Consider the following 18670-nt stretch of genomic DNA (forward strand, 5'->3'; position numbering starts at 1 on the left):
TCAGCTGAACGCAAGCTAAAGGAACAGAGACTCCGTGATCACACATGACAAGAAACAGTCTTTTCCAGCCAGGCACGGTGGCTCATGCCTGTAGTCCCAGAACTGTGGGAGGCTGAGGCAGGCGGATCCCCTGAGGTTTGCAGCTCAAGACCAACCTGACCAACGTAGCGAAACCCACCTCTACTAAAAATACAAAAAAGTAGTCAGGCGTGGTGGTGGGTGCCTGTAATCCCAGATACTTGGGAGGCTGAAGCAGGAGAATTGCTAGAACTCAGGAGGCAGAGGTTGCAGTGAGCATGCCATTGCACTCCAGCCTGGACAACAGAGCAAGACTCTGTCAAAAAATAAAAATAAAAACAAAAATAAAAACACCAAGAAATAGCCTTTGAAAAATTCACTTAAAAACATCTCAAATGGATCACTACAGGCTTCAGTAATAAAAAAAAGAAGAAACAAAAACCCAGCCAACACTAGAAAAAGGGGGAAATCTGATTTCTAGAGTTACCACATTATAATAGTTAAATCCCCAATTTTCAACAACAAAAAAATAAATCACAAGACTTACAAAGAAACAATACAGCCCATTCAAAGGAACAAAATAAACTGGGAGAAATTATCCCTGGGTAAATTCAGACATCAGTCTTACTAGCCAATGATTTTAAAGCAACTGTCTTAAGTTGCTTAAAGAGCTAAAGCAAAAGATGGACAAAGAACCAAAGGAGGTCAGTAAAACAATGCCTGTGCCTAAAGATAATACCCACAAAAAGACAGAAATCATTTTTAAAAAGAACCGAACAGATATTCTGTACTTCGAAATTATAAAAACTGAAATGAATAAAAATCACTAGAGGGGTTCAACAACATATTTGAGCAGTCATAAGAAAGGCTCAGCCAAACTTGAAGACAGGGCAATTGAAATGGTCAAGTCTGAGGAGCAGAAAGAAAAAAAAGATTGAAGAAAAGTAAATAGAGTCTAAGGTAGTTGTTGACAACCAAGTAGGACTTACAGGAGGAGAGAAAGGGGGAAATTATTCAAAGAAACTCAAAAAAATTCAAAGGAACAAAAATGGCCAAAAACTTCCTAAAATTGATGAAAAACATGAATCTACAAATCCAAGGAGTTCAAGAAACTCCAAGTAGGATAAACTCAAAGAGATCCACACTGAGACACATTATAATCCAACAGTTGAAAGACAAAAGCAAAGAAAGAATCTCAAAAGCAACAAGAGACGTGACTTGTCACAGTCAAGGGATCTTCAGTGAGACTGGCAGCATAGTTACTATCAGAAACCTTAAAGGCCAACAAGGTAGTGGATGATAATATTTAAAGTGCTGAAATTAAAAAAACAAAACAAAACACTGTCAACCAAGAATTCTATACCTGGCAAAACTGTCTTTCAAAACTTAGGGTGAGATTAGGACATTACTAGATAAACAAAAGGTGAGGGATTTGTTGCCACTAGCCAAGCCCTGCAAGAAATGTTACATAAATAAAAGGACACTAGACAGTAACTCAAAGCTGTAAAAAGAAACAGATCTTCAGTGAAACTACATACATGGACAAATATAAAAATCCAGTATTACTGTAAATTTGATTTTACTCCACTTCTTCTTTTCTACAGGATATAAAAGGCAAATGCATACAAATAACTATAAATCTATGTTATTGACTACACAGGTATAAAGATGTAATTTGTGACATCAATGACATAAAGGGAGGGAGTGGAGCTGTGTAGAAGGAGGTTTTGTGTGCAATTAAAGTTATGTTGTTATCAATTCAAACTAGACCGTTATGACTTTAGAATGTTATATGTCATCCCCAGGGTAACCACAAAGAAAATGCTATAGAATATACACAAAAGGAAATGAGAAGGGAATAAAAATTTGTCACCCCAAAAAATCAACTGAACACAAAAGAAGGCAGTGATGGAGACAATGAGAAACAAAAAAATTAGAAGACATACCAAAAAAAATAGTAAAATGGCAGTGGTAAGTGCATCCTTATCAGCAATTGCTTTAAATGCAAATAGACATAGACTTTCCCCTTAAAATGCAGAGACCGGTTAAAATCAATTTTTAAAAAACCATGATCGGCCGGGCATGGGGGCTCACACCTGTAATCCCAGCACTTTGGGAGGTTGAGGTAGGTGGATCACGAGGTCAGGAGATCGAGACCATCCTGGCTAACATGGTGAAACCCTGTTTCTACTAAAAATACAAAAAAAATTAGCCAGGCATGGTAGCGGGTGCCTGTAGTCCCAGCTACTTGGGAGGCTGAGGCAGGAGAATGGTGTAAACCCGGGAGGTGGAGCTTGCAGTGAGCCGAGATCGCCACTGCACTCCAGCCTGGGTGACAGAGCGAGACTCTACTGTCTCAAACAAAATGAAACAAAAAAGTCATGATCTAGCCATATGCTGTCCACAACAGAGTCACTTTAGAACTAAAGATACAAATATGTTGAAAGTGAAAGGATGGAAAAAGATATTTAATGCAAATAATAATCAGAAGAGAGCTGGGGTGGCTATACTGTAAGACAGAACTATTTATATTTTAGAAAGTTTACAAGACTGGGCATGGTGACTCATGCCTGTAATAATCTCAGCACTGTGGGGGGCCGAGGCAGGTGGATCACCTGAGGTCAGTTTGAGACCGGCCTGGCCAACATGGCAAAACTCTGTCTCTACTAAAAATACAAAAATTAGCCAGGTGTGGTGTCAGGCACCTGTAATCCCAGTTACTTGGGAGGCTGAAGCAGGGAGAATTGCTTGAACCCAGGAGACGGAGGTTGCAGTGAGCTGAGATCACACCACTGCACTCCAGCCTGGGCAACAGGAGTGAAACTCCATCTTAAAAAAAAAAGAGTTTACAAGAGACAAAGAAATACATTATATATTGATAAAAGAAGCAATTTTGGCACTTTGGGAGGTTGAGATGGGCAGATCATCTGAGGTTGAGAGTTCAAGACCAGCCTGGCCAACGTGATGAAACCCCATCTCTAATAAAAATACAAACATTAGTCAGGTGTGGTGGTGCACACCTATAATCCCAGCTACTCAGGAGGCTGAGGCATGAGAATTGCATGAACCCAGGAGGCAGAGGTTGTAGTGAACCAAGATCATGCCACTGCACTCCAGCCTGGGCAACAGAGTGAGACTCTGTCTCAAAAAAAAAAAAAAAAAAAAAAGTCAATTCAACAAGAAGATATAACAACTATAAATATATATGAACCAAACAACAGAGCCTCGAGATATACGAAGCAAACATTGACAGAATGAAGGGAGAAATAAATAGTTCTACAACAAATAGCTGAAGACTTCAGTACCACACTTTCAATAATCAATACAACAACCAGACAGATCAATAAGGAAACAGAGGACTTGAACAACACTAGAGACCAATTAGACATAACGTACATGCACAGAACACTTCACCTACCAACAGCAGAAGACACATTTTCTTCCAAGTGCACATGAAACATTCTTCAGGATAAACTATATGAGAGGATCCAAAACAAGTCTTAATAAATTTTAAAAGATTGAAATCACACAAAGTATTATACAAAGGAATGAAGCTAAAAATAAAAAATAAAAGAAAAACTAAAATGTACAAATATGAGGAAATTGAATATCACACCCTTAAATAACAAACAGGTCAAAGAAGAAATCACCAAAGATATTAGGCATTCTTAAAGCTTGAATGAAAACAAAACCACAACATATCCAAACATATAAGACACACAAAGGCAGCAATGAGAGGGAAATGTATAGCTAGAAGTAACTAAATCAAAAAAGAAGAAATACCTTAAATTGATAACCTAATTGTATACCTTAAGGAACTAGAAAAAGAAGAGAAAACTAAACCCAAAGCTACCAAAAGGGAGGACATAATAAAGGTTAGAGTAGACATAAATAAAATAAGGAATTTAAAAAAATAATAGGAAAAAAAAAAGCCTTCAATGAAACCAAAAGTTGGTTCTTTAAAAAGATCAACCAAATTGACAAACTTTTAGCTAGATTGGCTAAGAAAAAAGGGAAGATTCAAACTGCTAAAATCAGAAATGAAAAGGATACTACTACAAATTTTTACAGGAACAAAAATGATTATAAGAGAATGCTATGAATGATTATCTGCCAACAAATTTGATAACTTAGAAGAAATAGGCAGATTTCTCAAAAGCACTCTATCCTAGCAAAACTGCCTCATGAAGAAATAGGCAAACTGAGTAGATGTAGAAAAGGAGGTTAAGTCAGTAATCAAAACCCTCCTAACACAGAAAATCACAGGACCTGATGGCTTTACTGGTTAATTCTAACAGACATTTAAAGAAGAATTAACACTGATATGTATCAAATTCTTCCATAAGATTGGAGGAAAAAAGGGCAACACTTTTGTATTAGTTCATTTTCATACTGCTAAAGAAATACCCACGACTGAGTAATGTATAAAGAAAAAGAGGTTTAATGCACTCACAGTTCCACATGGCTGGGGAGGCCTCACAATCATGGTAGAAGGCAAAGAAGGAGCAGAAGCACGTCTCATATGGCAGCTGGGGAGAGAGTGTGTGCAGGGGAACTGCCCTTTATAAAACCACCAGATCCCTTGAGATTTATCCGCTGTCCTGAGAACAGCACCCATATCAACTTCCTAAGTCATTCTATGAAGCTAGCACCACACTGATACCAAAGCAGAGAAAACAAAGAAAACTAAAGACCAATATCCCTTAAAAACATTGATGAAAAAAATCCTCAGCAAAATACTAGCAAACTCAATTCAGGAACTTTTTAAGAGGATTCTATGCCATGATCAAATGGGTTTTGTTCCTGGACTGCAAGGATGGTTCGAGATATGAAAAGCAACCATTGAAATACACCACATTAATAGAATGAAGGGGAAAAAAACCCATGATCATTTCAATTGATGCAGAGAAAGCATTTGCCAAAATTCAACACCATTTCATGGTTAAAAATAAACCAAACCCAGACAAAACAACCAAGTAGAAATAGGAGGAAACTACTTCAACATAATAAAGGCCATATGTAAAAAGCCCACAGCCAACCCCATATTCAACAATGAAAGACTGAAAACTTTTCCTCTAAAATTGGGAAAAAGACACCAAGGCTTGTGTTCACCATTTGCATTCAACATAGTGTTATTCAACATTGTTCTAGCCAGGGCAGTAAGGCAAGAAAGAGAAATAACAGAAACTAAAATTGGTAAGGACGATGCAACATTACTATGTTCACAGATGACATGATATTATATATAGAAATCCCCCAAAATTCCACCCCAAAACTATTCAAGCTGATTAAAGCATTCAGCAATTGCTATACACTAGCCATGAACATTGGGAAAAGGATATTAAGAAAAACAGTTTCCACTTTGGGAGGCTGAGATGGGCGGATCACGAGGTCAGGAGATCGAGACCATCTTGGTTAACACGGTGAAACCCCGTCTCTACTAAAAAATACAAAAAACTAGCCGGGTGAGGTGGCGGCGCCTGCAGTCCCAGCTACTCAGGAGGCTGAGGCAGGAGAATGGCGGGAACCCGGGAGGAGGAGCTTGCAGTGAGCTGAGATCCAGGCACTGCACTCCAGCCTGGGTGACAGAGCGAGACTCTGTCTCAAAAAAAAAAAAAAAAAGAAAAAAAAGAAAAAAAGAAAAACAGTTCCATTTACATAGCATCAAAAAGAATAAAATGCTTAGGAAATAAACATAACCAAAGAGGCAAAACATCCGCACACTGAAAACTACAGAACATTGTTGAAAAAATTATTTAAAGACATAAAGTGGAAAGCCATCCTGTGTTCATGGATTTGAAGACAATGTTGATAAGGTAACGGCACTGCCCAAAGGTGGTACAGATTCCATGCAATCCTTATCAAAATTCTCATGGTACTTGTGTAGAAATAAAAAAATCCACCAGGCACGGTGGCTCAAGCCTGTAATCCCAGCACTTTGGGCGGCCGAGACGGGCAGATCATGAGGTCACAAGATCAAGACCATCCTGGCTAACACGGTGAAACCCCGTCTCTACTAAAAAATACAAAAAACTAGCCGGGCGAGGTGGCGGGCGCCTGTAGTCCCAGCTACTCAGGAGGCTGAGGCAGGAGAATGGCGTGAACCCGGGAGGTGGAGCTTGCAGTGAGCTGAGATCCGGCCACTGCACTCCAGCCTGGGCGACAGAGCGAGACTCCGTCTCAAAAAAAAAAAAAAAAAAAAAAATCCATGCTAAACTTTGTATAGAATCTCAAGGGACCCTGAAGAGCCAAAATAGTCTTTCAAAAGAACAAAATTGGAGGACTCATACTTCTTATGTTTAAAACGCATAACAACGCCACAGTAGTCCCTGTACTGGTGTAAGGACAGATATATGGACCAATGGATTGGAACAGAGAGCCAGGAATAACCCTTGGCATATATGATCAATTGATTTTCTTTTCCTTTCTTTTTCTTTTCTTTTTTTTTTTTTTTTGAGACAGAGTTTCGCTCAGCTACCCAGGCTGGAGTGCAGTGGCACAATCTTGGTTCGCTGTAACCTCCACCTCCTGGACTCAAGTGATTCTCCTGCCTCAGTCTCCCGAGTAATTGGGACCACAGGCACCTGCCACCATGCCTGGCTAATTTTTTGTATTTTAGTAGAGATGGGGTTTCACCATGTTGCCCAGGGTGGTCTCGAACTCCTGAGCTCAGGTGATCCACCGGCCTCAGCCTCCCAAAGTGCTGGGATTACAGGCGTGAGCCACCGCGCCTGGCCTGAATGGACATTTTTTCCAGAGGAAATGTACGAATGGCCCATAGGCACATACAAAGACACTCGACATCACTAATTATTAGGGATGTGCAAGTCCAGACCACATGGAAATATCAGGTGGTGATTTTTTTTTTAAAAAGATAACAAGTGTTGGTGAAGATACAGAGAAATTGGAACCGCTGTGCACGGCTGGCGGGAGTGTAAAACAGCACAGCCGCCGTGGGGCAGTCCAGCAGCTGCTCAGAAAGCCAAACATAGACTGACCGTGTGACCCAGCCATTCCACTCCAAGCCAGAGGGACTCTTACCTGAGGAACTGGAAACAGGGACTCGGATTCCTGGGCACATCGCAATGTCCATTGCAGGTTTATTCACAAAGCCAAAGGCAGAAGCAACCTGAGGGTCCATCGACGGGTGAACCGATGAACCCAGCGGGGCCCATTCATGCAGTGGAAAGTGACTCTGCCTTCAACAAGGAAGGAGACCTGGACACAGACAACGACACGGATGAGGCTTGAGGACATCGTGCTCCGTGAAACAAGCCAGTCACGCCAGAACGGGTCTTGTGTGAGTCCATTTATACGAGGTCCTCTAGAGGACCAAACTTACAGAGAGAGGTGAGGCTGGTGGATGCGTGGGGCTCGGGGCGGGGAGTGGGAGCTGGTATTTCATGGGGACAGAGTTTCAGTGCAGGACTATGGGAAAGCTCTGGGGGTGGGTGGTGGGGATGGTTGGACGAAAATGTAAGTGGACTTAATGCTCCTATATTCACTTAAAAATGGCAAAATGGGCAGCACGGTGGCTTACTCCTGTCATCCCAGCGCTGTGGGAGGCTGAGGCAGGCGGATCACGAGGTCAAGAGATTGAGACCATCCTGGCCAACATGGCGAAACCCCCCGTCTCTACTAAAAATACAAAAATTAGCCGGGCGTGGTGGTAGGCACCTGTAGTCCCAGCTACTTGGGAGGCTGAGGCAGGAGACTCACTTGAACCCAGGAGGCGGAGGTTGCAGTGAGCTGAGATCGAGCCACTGCACTCCAGCCTGGATGACAGAACAAGACTCCATCTCAAAAAAAAAAAAAAAAAAATTGCAAATTGGGTTGTGTGGTGGCTGACTCCTGTCATCCCAGCACTTTGGAAGGCTGAGGTGGGAGGATCGCTTGAGGCTGGAAGTTCATGACAGCCTGGGCAACAGAGTGAGACCTCGTCTCTACAATAAACAAACAAACAAACAAACAAACAAACAAGGCTAAAATGATCAATGTTAAGTCACATACATTTCACCACTGTTTTAGAAAAATGCCCTATAGCTTTCCTGCTTTAAATGATCCAATCAATTCGCCCCACGCCCCCAGGCTCCTCCCCACACCTGACCCTGCCCTCACCTCTGGCTCCTCTCAGCCCCCTGTGTCCCAGCCACACCAGGTGCGTGTGGACCCTCCAGGGGGCCGAGTCCATCCCTGCCCCGGGGTCTCTGCACCTGCTGTTCCCTGGTTTGCAGCTCAGCCGTCATCCCCCCCACCCCACCCAGAGGACCATCTTCTCTCTTTCCTTGGAAGCTGGTGCTGCTGCTGCAAAGGCCACGCTACTGGAAGCCTCAAAGTGGGGGGGGACTCTGTTCTAGTCCTTGTCAAATCCCACTGCCCAGGGCAGCACCAGGACCCAGCTGGGGCTCCTCGGAACTGGCAGGAACGAAGCGGGTGGGGAGACAGGCAGAGAAGGGGGTCTGTGCAAAGACCAGGAGAAACCAGAGACAGGTGGTGGGGGAGCTGAGGCCTTCACACAGGGCAGGGGCTGTCCTGGGGGGTCTCCGTGTCTTGCAGCCCCTGTGCAGGGCATCCTTAGAGCAGGGGCAGCTCAGGGCACTGGAATGTCCAGGTCCTGCCATCCCGCAGCTTCACTCCTGCCAGGTGATTCGGCGCCCCCAGTCGTGCCTGTCGCTCAGTGGGCCAGGGTCTGAGGGCCGTGAAGACCCAATGTGCCCCCACCTGCTGCTTCTGGACACCAGGCACTGGTTCTGAGACCCCTGGGCTTTGCTGGACACCTCCTCAGGTGTACTGGGCCAGGGGACAGGGGCCTGGCCATCCCAATACCCAGGAGCAAGCAGCCCGTCACCCGCCAGGGGCCCCGAGGCCTGGAACACACTGGGACCCTCGGCCTATCAGCAGGTGCGCCCCCAGGAGCGTGGGTGTGGCCAGGAGCCGGGGGAGGCCCCCGTGCCAGGGAGCAGGAGGCTGCCGAGGTGGAGAGTCCCACACAGCCACCACCCCCTGTCCCCAGCACAGCCTGGGGCCTGGCTCTGAGCAGACCAAGAGTCCATCCCTGCTTTGTGACCCCCTGGACTGTGCCTGACACCCCAGGTGTCCAGCGTGGAGCTGGGGCCTGGCTCAGTGCCTGGGAGCTGACGGACCCTAGGGTCTGGCTCAGTGCTTGGGAGCTGATGGACACTAGGGCCCAGCTCAAACCTGCATCGTTGTGGTTGGGGGAGGGGAAGGCTGAGCCACCTGGGGACCCCAGCCCCAGGGATGACTCTTTGCAGTGGCCAAGCCCCCCAGGTGGCCCCCCAGGGCTGAGGGGCTGGGCTTGGGACAGCTGGTGAGAGCAGATGGTGGCTCTGACCACTGGTGCCTGGACGGCCTCTGGAGGGGTCTGTGAGGTCCCAGGCGGGTCCTCATTCATGGCGGGATTAATCCCCCTTGGGTTCCATGTCACCCAGGCCGCCCCTTTGTCCCCACTACCCCCTGGCCAGATGATGGACAGTGACCCGCCCAGGGCTGGTCCTGGCTCAGACCCCGTCAGAGCCGCAGGGCAGGTTCTTGGCACGTCCGAGGTGGGAGGCTCCTCTGCGCTCCAGGAGGCTGTGCCCGGCCCCCCTTCCTGGCAGGAACCGGCTGCGTCCCTTTCCTTCCTTTATCTCCTGTTTTCAGCGCCTTCAACTGTGAAGACGCAAACTCTTCAAACACACTGAGCAAACAGGCCGGACTCCCGGGGCCGCATCCGGGATGTCTCAATAGCTGTGGCCTTGACGTCCACCTCGGACCCCTGCCCCGGACCCAGCCCAGTCCCCAAGGGAGGACAGCCTAGTGGGAGGCACTGCCCGGGGAGGTGCCTAGTGGGAGGGACGAGGACAGAGTCAGGGCCCCCACTTGTTTGGTGTCACTGCGTGCCAGTGGCCACAGGCGGGCGAGGCTCTTCCAGGGTGGAGGCGGGGAGGGTTGGACCACAGGCACTGAGCTGGGACGGGGAGCTGCTGAGGGTCCCAGCTCTGCCACGGAGAAAACGCTATCTCGCTGATGCAGAGGTGCCCGGCATGCTGGAGCCGGGGGTGAGGGGACTGCTCCCTAGTGGGCCGCCAGCCCCCATGAAGGCCACAGGCACTGGCCGTGGTCAGGGAGGTCAGGGGACAGGCAGTAGGGGCCAGCAGGGGAGACCCCAGGCTTGGCCCCAGCACCCAGGTGGGCATCAGCTTGTAAGCTGGAGCCGTGGGCACGGAGTGGGGAGGCCACAAGGGCTAGTGGCCAAGGTGGGAGACCCGGGTGGGTGTGTCGTGGGGACGTCTGCAGTAGAGGCCCGGGCAGCGGGCACACCCCTCCCCCCGGTGCGAGGGACATGGTGCCACAGCGTCAGGGAGCCCCACATTTGCCCAGCCTGGCCTGGAGCAGGCAGGTAGGCCAGGGAGAGGGGTCTGGCTGGGGCCTGGGCGCAGTCACAGTCATGAGCCAGGGGTGGGGGCTCTGGCCCACCCTCCAGACCGTCCTCAAGGCCCCCTGGCCCAGGCATTCCCTCCCACCCCTCCTGCCGTGCCGCAGCGGGGACTCCCGGCCTGGATATGAAAGGGAGCTTGGAGACCCCAGAGACCTCGGAAACTTCAGCTTTGGAATTGATGTCGGTGGGGTGGGGGGAGCACAGGCCCCGGAGTCCCTGAAGTGAGCGGGGAGCAGGGGTCTGCACTGTGCTGAGATCTGGGAGACCCTCCTCCAGCCCAGGTACAGGGCCAGGCAGAAAGAAGCCCAAGGTGTGCCCTGAGTTAAAGAAACTGCCACAAAGGGAGAAGGCAGGTCCCAGCTTCCGCCACAGGCCTTGCGCTCTGAGGAGTCGCCTGGGGGCCTCAGCCATGAGGGGGTGACAGATGGCAAAATGGGCCAGGTCCATTCACGTTGCTGTGCAGGTGTCTCCGCCCTCCGTTTCCAGAATGTTCTCATCTTCCCAAGCTGAAACCCTGTCCCCATGAAACACCAGCTCCCCATCCCCTCTGCCAGCCCCTGGCGCCCACGGTCCATGCTCCGTTTCTGTGGGTTTCATGACTCCAGGGGCAGCACACAAGCGGTCCCTTCTGCCTTTGTCCTCTGTGTCCACCTACCTCACTGGGCACAGCGTCCCCAGCTTCCCTCGTGGAGCAGCCTGGGCCAGCCTCTCTTTTTCACGGCTGAACTCTATTCCACCACACGGATCGGCCTCACGACGCCGGCCCAGTCCTCCATCCAGGACACATGAGCAGCTTCTGCCCTTTGTCAGTGATGCTGCTGTGAACATGGGGGTGCAAATGTCCCTCATGACCCGCCTTCAGTTCTTCTGGGGACAGACCCAGAGTGGAGGTGCTGGTCACCCCCACCGGCAGGGCACAGGGCTCCGGGTCTCCACGTCTCTGCCAACACTTCTTACTTCCTGTGTTTCTGGATCCCCGCCGTCCTACTGAGTGTGAGGCAGGTCAGAAGCTTTGAAGATGGGCTTTCCTCTTGCCCCAGAAATTCCACCTCTAAGAATTTAACTTCAGAAAGACAAACGCGGGGGAGCTGGCGCAGGGCCCCCGTGGCGGGGACTGTTACGCAAACAAAACAACAGACCTGGAGGCCAACCTAGGGTCCCCGTGGGGTCGGACGAGGTCACACCACCCGACCTGGTGCTTCCCGGAAACCTAGGGTCCATGTCACGGAGCGTTCAGGACGCTGGTGGCCAGGGAGCCAGAGGGTGGGAGCGTCTCAAGTGCAGGGCACACAGGCAGGAGGCGTTTGCAGGAGGTGTTTGCAGCGCGGACGGAGTGTCCTGTAGATGACACTGTCTGCCCCGTAGATGACGTTGGTTGGGGAGGTGTACCACGTGGCCCCAGGGAAGCCCACCCAGCCCCAGTGTGAGGTGCTAGGCTTCCGCGGCTCCCACCTGGGGCAGGCTGAGGACCCCGGGCAGGTCCAGGACCTCCAGGAGCCGCTGCTTCCTCAACCCTGCCAAGGTTAATGAGGGGCCCAGAGTGAGGTGGAGGCCAAATGGGACTCAGGGCTGGAGCCTCTGGCCTGGCTGGACCAGGGCTGGCATTGGACGAGCACGGCTGACTCCCGATGTGCATGGCCAGGGGACACTCTGGGCTTCAGTTTCCCCTTGAACATGAACCTTGAAACAGATGAGCCCAGAGACCTCCCATGGTCTTCAAGGGGTTCTGGTCAGCTGGGCTGGGATCTCCAGAAATGGGGCCTCCTCCAGGGACCCCCACAAGCCACCCAGCCTGAGCATCCTGGCCACGTGCACGCCTAAGCTGAGCAGGAGCCTCCCGGCCTTCCCGCTGGCTGAGCAGTGGCCGGAGAGGAGCTCCAGCCTCGTGGGCCCTCCCCGGGCCTCGGGCACCCATGGTGAGCGGCTGGGGGAGCTGCCCAGAGGCTGGGGTTCCCTCCCAGTGGAGCGGAGTGGGGCTGAGTGTGAGACAGGCTGGCTGACCACCGTTTCCAGGGACCCTGTGCCCAAGGCCAGCCCTGCCCTCCAGCAGCTTTGCCATCTAGGAAGGTGCCAGGCGGGACGGGCCCTTCTCCTCTCCCTTCCGATTCTCAGAAGCTGCTGGGGGTGGGGGCGTCCTGGGCCTCAGGGCACAGAGCTGCAAATCCTTCCTGATCCAGGCCTCTCCCCTGCCACAGCCCCTCCCCGAGAGCAAACACACGTGGCGGGCGCGGGAAAGAGCAGGGTGCCCTGCGTGGCCTGGCCTGGCTTGGGGCCAACACTCCCTGCTACATAAGCTGGGGCCCCCAGGGGAACAAGCACCCGGCCCAGTTCCCTCCCTGCCCGTCCGCGCCCCCCACCTGTGCCAGTCCCCAGGATGGGTGCCCTGAGCACGTGCCGGACGCTGGTGTTGGCTCTGGCGGCCGTGCTCCTGGTGCAGCAGGCAGGTAAGAGCCCCCCGACTCAGCCCCCTCTAGGATGCCGTCTTCACGGTGGGGATCTCTGCAGGCCGCTTGCCTGGGAGCTTCTCCTGCAGAGTGGACGGGCAGATCCCCTAGGATCCCGAGTGTCCTGGATGGGACCCTATGTGTCCCCAACACAGAGCTCGATAGGACCCTACGTGTCCCCAGCACACAGCTCCCTGGCCCCATGGGCCCACAGTGTCAGGGAACTCAGGGACTGGCTTGGATGGGATGTCCAGGGGAAGTTGGGCCCCTGACTGCAGGGCAAGGACCCTGGGAGACCACCGAAAGGGTCTTGGTCTTGGGGGTGAGACAGGAGTGGGCAATGGGGGAGGGGGCCACGGCTGCGGGTCTCTCTGGAGCCCTGTGAGGCCCAGGCATCACAGTAAGCAGGGGTGGGCTTAGTGTGGGCCCCTGCCCAGGACCGGCTTTGCCCTTCACGACCAGCCTGGGGATCACAGCTGGCAGGGCAGGTGAGGGCACCACCTTCAAGGGTTACACAGCCAGCCACGAGAGCCCTGGCCTCAACCCACGCGTGACTCCCACAGGTCATCTGCGGGCATCTCAGGCCGCACGGGCTGCCTGGCTCTCAGCCAAGCATTTTCCCTCGTCTGCCATCTCTTGGCCAGAGCCGCAGCTTTAATACTTACTGTCAACAGAGAAAGATGCGGCCCCAGGGGCCACCTGGAGACACCCAGCCGGGCTGGCCAAGAGGCAGCTGCAGTCCCTCCCTGCCCTGCTGTCCACCCCCTCCCAAGCTTGGGGTCTGGGCTGGGCAGGCGAGGCTCCCCGGGGGCTCTCTCTGTCTGTGGAAGGGAGGCTGGGTGGTCAGCAGGGCTGGAGGTAGGCGGCTTCCCCCAGTGGCTCCCAGCCTGGGCCCGGGGGGAGCTGCCTCTGACCACAAGGTTTGGGTGCTGGTTTGACCAGAATAGCCACATCCTTGCATCTAGTTCTTCCAGGCCATGCAGCCTGGGCTCCCCTCACCTGAGCAGGCAGGGCCCAGGGACTGTCAGCCCCCACGTCCTCTGGTCCTCCATGCACATCCAAGTTGGGGAGATCAAGCCCTCGGCAGGGACTGTGCTTTAGTCACAAGATGCACGTCCTATGGCCGGGGCAAGGCGGGCCCTGCACAGAGCGGCTTCACGTTAGGGGACACACCCCAGGGTGATGGGAGGGCTGGTGGCGGGCACTTCTCTGGCCTCAAGATGGAGGCCCAGGTGGCCCAGTCCAAAGAGGGCACGGCATGGAGCAGATGACCAAGGGCGGTCAGCCTGGGTGGGGAGGGGCTGCCTGGGTGGGGAAGGGCTGCCTGGGGCTAGGCAGGGGCTGCTGGGGTGGGGAGGGGCTCCCTGGGATAGGGAGGGGCTGCCTGGGGTGGGCGCCAGTGCGTGGGAGTGGCTGAGTGGGCCGGCACACGTGGGCAGGGCTGTGGGCTGGGGGTTGGGGTGGAGGACACAGGGAGCGGCTGGCCTTCTGGGAAAGGCAGTCAACCTGGACCTCTGGAGGTGGCCCCTGCTGTGGTTCCCAGATGTCAGCAGGACCTGACTGGAAAAGCCAGGCAGGGCCAGGCCAGAGCGCAAACCACAGGGGCCAGCCCCTCGCTGAGCCCTGACCGTGCTGTGGGGGCTGGGGCCTCACCTCCCGCCTCCCCAGGAAGCACAGGTTTGGGCTGGGCCATCTCAGATCAGGCTCCAGGGAGGAGCTCTGGGGCCCGGTGAAGGGGGCACCCCAACCCAAACCGAGCAGACAATGGCCTGGGGGCCAGGGGGCCTCAGAGTCCTGGGGGTTGGAGCTGCCTCTTCCCAGGCTCTCAGCCCAGAGTCCAGCCTCCATGGGACTGGTGGGTGAGGCCTTGCCCGGAGGCGGTGGTCAGCCTGGGGGACCTTGGCGCCATCCCAGTATCTACAGCCTCACAGCCCTGAGGCCTGCCCCCACCCCGCCCCACTCTCCCGGACTTAGGGATCGAAACTGGTTCTGGGCTTAGGTTTCTGCTAAGTCACGCCTGGAAGGTTCCAAGTGTGTCCTCCCAACAAAGCTGGCCTTTGTCCTTCTCCAGGGGACGTGTGGGATGAGGCGGAATCCCCCCTTGGGCGGCCAACGCCTTTTCCTGATTCCATTTTCTCCCCCATCACTTCAGAAGGAGGCACCATCCCCGCATGTCAGTTGGGGAGGGCTGGGGTCTCTGGACAGATGCAGGTCGTGCCGGGGGCAGCTCAGGGCTCCCTGCTGGAAGCTTCCATCCCACAGGCTTTCCATAGCATTGAGTGGCGGGGGAGGCATCTGTGGTTGACGGTTGCGGTGGCCTGAGCGGCTGGGGAGGAGTCCCGGCCTTGGCCAGAGTGTGCCGTGCGGGTGACCCTGCAGAGCGTGGAGACCGTCACCGTGGACCCCACATGAGGCTGCCGCACCAGGGATGTGGCCGGGTCCACGGTCAGGTTCGTGGCCGGCAGCCACATCTGGTTCCTCACTGACTCCCATCCCCTCTTCCCACAGAGACCCAGGGCCCTGCGGAGCCGAGCTGGGGCAGTGCAGGGCACACCACAGATGGCGGTGCGTGGCCAGGCTCGGGTGGGGGGTTCCTGACCAGGCTGGAGGTGCTGGGATTTGGGCCTGGGGCAGACAGAGGCCTCTCCGAGCAGCCATGCGTCCGACAGAGAGCCTCCCTGGGTCCCCTGCCCAGGACAATGCCCGGCACCTGAGGCGGAGCTGGACGCTCCAAAGAAGAGGAAAGTGCAAAGCAGAGAGACGTGCACACACACACGCACACACGTGCAGGCACACATGCGCCCACACTTGCACCAGCACACACACGTGTGCACACAGGCCAAAACACAAGGCAGCAGTGTTTGTGAGCAGACAGGGCCAAGGGTGAAGGGGCTGCCTTGCCCCCAGCCCATCAGTTTCGGGCTCCCCTTCAACTCTGGTGGCTGGCGAGGAGGGTGGGACCCGGGGAGGGTGTCTCTGCTGCCCCTTCCCGGCCACGTTCCTGGGATGACCGGCCTTCGCCCACAGGTGCCCCGATGGCCTCGCCCACCCGGCGTGTGAGCTTTGTTCCACCCGTCACTGTCTTCCCCAGCCTGAGCCGTAAGCAGACGCCGTCCCTGCCGGCTGGGAAGGGGGTGTTTGCCAGCCCCAAAGGTGGGGGCCCAGATCTAGGGGTGCAGCTGCCACCAGGTGGGGCCATTGGGCCAGACCCAGAGTCCTCCCTCTGGGCGGTCTCCTGATCACTGGCCGCCCTGGGGGATGGGGACGGGTCAGGGGTCTTCGAGCGAAACAGAGGCAGCCCAGGGTGAACCAGGCAGGGCACAGCCAGCAGCCGACCATGGGCTTTTCTGCTTCAAAAACCAGGGCACCTCAGCCCAGGGAAGGCTACCCCGTGGGGGGCTGGCATGGGGGTGGGCCTCATCCCATGCTCCCCACAGCCCTGAACCCGGCACACAACGGGCGGGTGTGCAGCACCTGGGGCGACTTCCACTACAAGACCTTCGACGGTGACGTCTTCCGCTTCCCCGGCCTCTGCAACTACGTGTTCTCCGAGCACTGCGGCGCCGCCTATGAGGACTTCAACGTCCAGCTACGCAGAGGCCTGGTGGGCTCCAGGCCTGTGGTCACCCGTGCTGTCATCAAGGCCCAGGGGCTGGTGCTAGAGGCGTCCAATGGCTCTGTCCTCGTCAACGGGCAGCGGTGAGCCGGCCACCCTGGGGAGAGGCGAGGGCCGGGCCACGTGGTGTGACCTCCCCACACGGCCGTGTCTGACCTGGGCCAGGGCTGGGGTGGGGTTGGGCGGGCGGGCAGGCAGCCAGGGCCCAGGGAGAGACCCAGCTGTCTGTGCAGGGAGGAGCTGCCTTACAGCCGCACTGGGCTCCTGGTGGAGCAGAGCGGGGACTACGTCAAGGTCAGCATCCGGCTGGTCCTGACCTTCCTGTGGAACGGAGAGGACAGTGCCCTGGTGAGGAAGCCCTCTCGTCCCTTGCCCCTCCAGGCCTGGCCACAAAACCCCCACAGGGGTCGAGGGATGCCTCCCTGGGCTTGGGGTCCCAGGGCTTGGGGCAGGTTGCCAGTGGGGGGATCAGAAGTCCTGAGGCTGGAGCTGCTCCTCCCCTACCCTCAGCTGGAGCTGGACCCCAAATACGCCAACCAGACCTGTGGCCTGTGCGGGGACTTCAACGGCCTCCCAGCCTTCAACGAGTTCTATGCCCACAGTGAGTGCCACCTGGGCGAGGGGGCAGTGACCGATTATGTCAGCCAGCCAAGGGTCACAGTCCCATGGAGGCTGGGAGGGGTGGAGTGGGGACGGGGCACCGGGCAGGGAGGGGTCACAAGGGCTGTGCCCTACATGGTGGGAGGAGCGCCCCTCGGGCACATCGGGCCCTAGGCAGGAGTGGGAGTCCTCTGGCCTGGGCTCAGGAAGTGGGAGCCCATACCCTGTCCCCAGGATCCCCTCAGAGCCACCACACTCCTACTTTCTTCCCGGCAGACGCCAGACTGACCCCGCTCCAGTTTGGGAACCTGCAGAAGTTGGATGGGCCCACGGAGCAGTGCCCGGACCCGCTGCCCTTGCCAGCCAGCAACTGCACAGATGAGGTGAGTTTCCCCCCAGCCCCCAGCTTCTGGGCAGGGACGGCCTCCAGAGGTGAGCCCCTCGCTCCTGGGCAGGGACGGCCTCCAGGTCCAGGGGGAGCCAGGCCGAGGTCTGAGGAACGTTCCCAGCTGGAAGAGAGATGGTGGCGTTGGAGGGAGGCCTGGCAGCCACCCTCTGTGTGCTCAGTTCCACGGTACACACTGTCCAAGTGTGGTGATGTGTGTGTTCCTCAGGCCACGCGTGTGACAAGCTGTGCGAGCAAATATAGGCCCGTGCTGCACGGGCTGGGCTGAGGGTGGGTACTTGGGGAGCCTGGAGCCAGCTCTTCCCACCAGCAGGGGGACTCAGAAGGGGCCTGGAGGCTCCAGGATCCCTAAATCAGCAGAATCTCTGAGCCTAAATTGGGCATTGAATGACAGCAGCAGCCCCTCTGGGAGCTGGGCCCCACGGCCGGCAGCCCGGGCCCTGGGAAGGGACGACACTCAGCACTGGACTGCCCTGAACTTGCCAGGCTACCGGGAGAGGCAGGGCTTCCACCTCCCCTCCTTGGCTCTGCCTCCTGGGGCGGGGCCTGCACCTGCCCTCCTTGGCTCTGCCTCCTGGGGCGGGGCCTGCACCTCCCCTCCTTGGCTCCGCCTCCTGGGGCAGGGTCTGCACCTTTCTCGAGCGCTCACTCCGTGGGCAGCCACATCCCAGGTAGGGGATTCAGAGTCATGGGTCACCCCCCAAGGGCCAAGCAGAGCTCTGCACCGGCAGCTACACGGCCACAGTGGGTGGAAGGGATGGGGCTGGGTACAAGAAACCCCGATGAGGAGAGGGCTTCCCAGCCTGGCCTGCCATGGGTCCTGTTCCAGCACTGTGGCAGCCCCCATGGAGGGCAGGGGTGACCAGCCTGGCCCACTGTGCTCCCCAGGAAGGCATTTGCCACCACACCCTGCTGGGGCCAGCCTTTGCGGAGTGCCACGCACTGGTGGACACTGCCCCGTACCTGGCTGCCTGCGCCCAGGACCTGTGCCGCTGCCCCACCTGCCCGTGCGCCACCTTTGTGGAATACTCACGCCAGTGCGCCCACGCGGGGGGCCAGCCGCAGAACTGGAGGCGCCCTGAGCTCTGCCGTGAGTGCTCCCAGGGCCTTTGCCAAGGATTGCGCTGGAGAGAAGGGGCAGGGGGAGT

The 18670-nt window shown here is 55.1% G+C and overlaps 1 protein-coding gene across 1 annotated transcript in view; it reads left to right on the forward strand.

The window, feature by feature from the left end:
• Window positions 1–12817: 12817 nt before the first annotated feature.
• MUC5B (mucin 5B, oligomeric mucus/gel-forming) overlaps window positions 12818–18670 on the forward strand; it is a 39941-nt gene continuing 34088 nt past the window's right edge. Inside the window, exons 1-8 of the mRNA XM_045372407.3 lie at window positions 12818–12900; window positions 15409–15465; window positions 15928–15999; window positions 16338–16599; window positions 16750–16864; window positions 17027–17117; window positions 17393–17499; window positions 18411–18612. Of these exons, the coding sequence (XP_045228342.2) occupies window positions 12831–12900; window positions 15409–15465; window positions 15928–15999; window positions 16338–16599; window positions 16750–16864; window positions 17027–17117; window positions 17393–17499; window positions 18411–18612 (976 nt within the window). The 5' untranslated portion in view covers window positions 12818–12830. The remainder of the gene's footprint in view (window positions 12901–15408; window positions 15466–15927; window positions 16000–16337; window positions 16600–16749; window positions 16865–17026; window positions 17118–17392; window positions 17500–18410; window positions 18613–18670) is intronic.

The sequence above is a fragment of the Macaca fascicularis genome, chromosome 14, assembly GCF_037993035.2.
Source record: "Macaca fascicularis isolate 582-1 chromosome 14, T2T-MFA8v1.1".
NCBI lineage: Eukaryota > Metazoa > Chordata > Mammalia > Primates > Cercopithecidae > Macaca > Macaca fascicularis.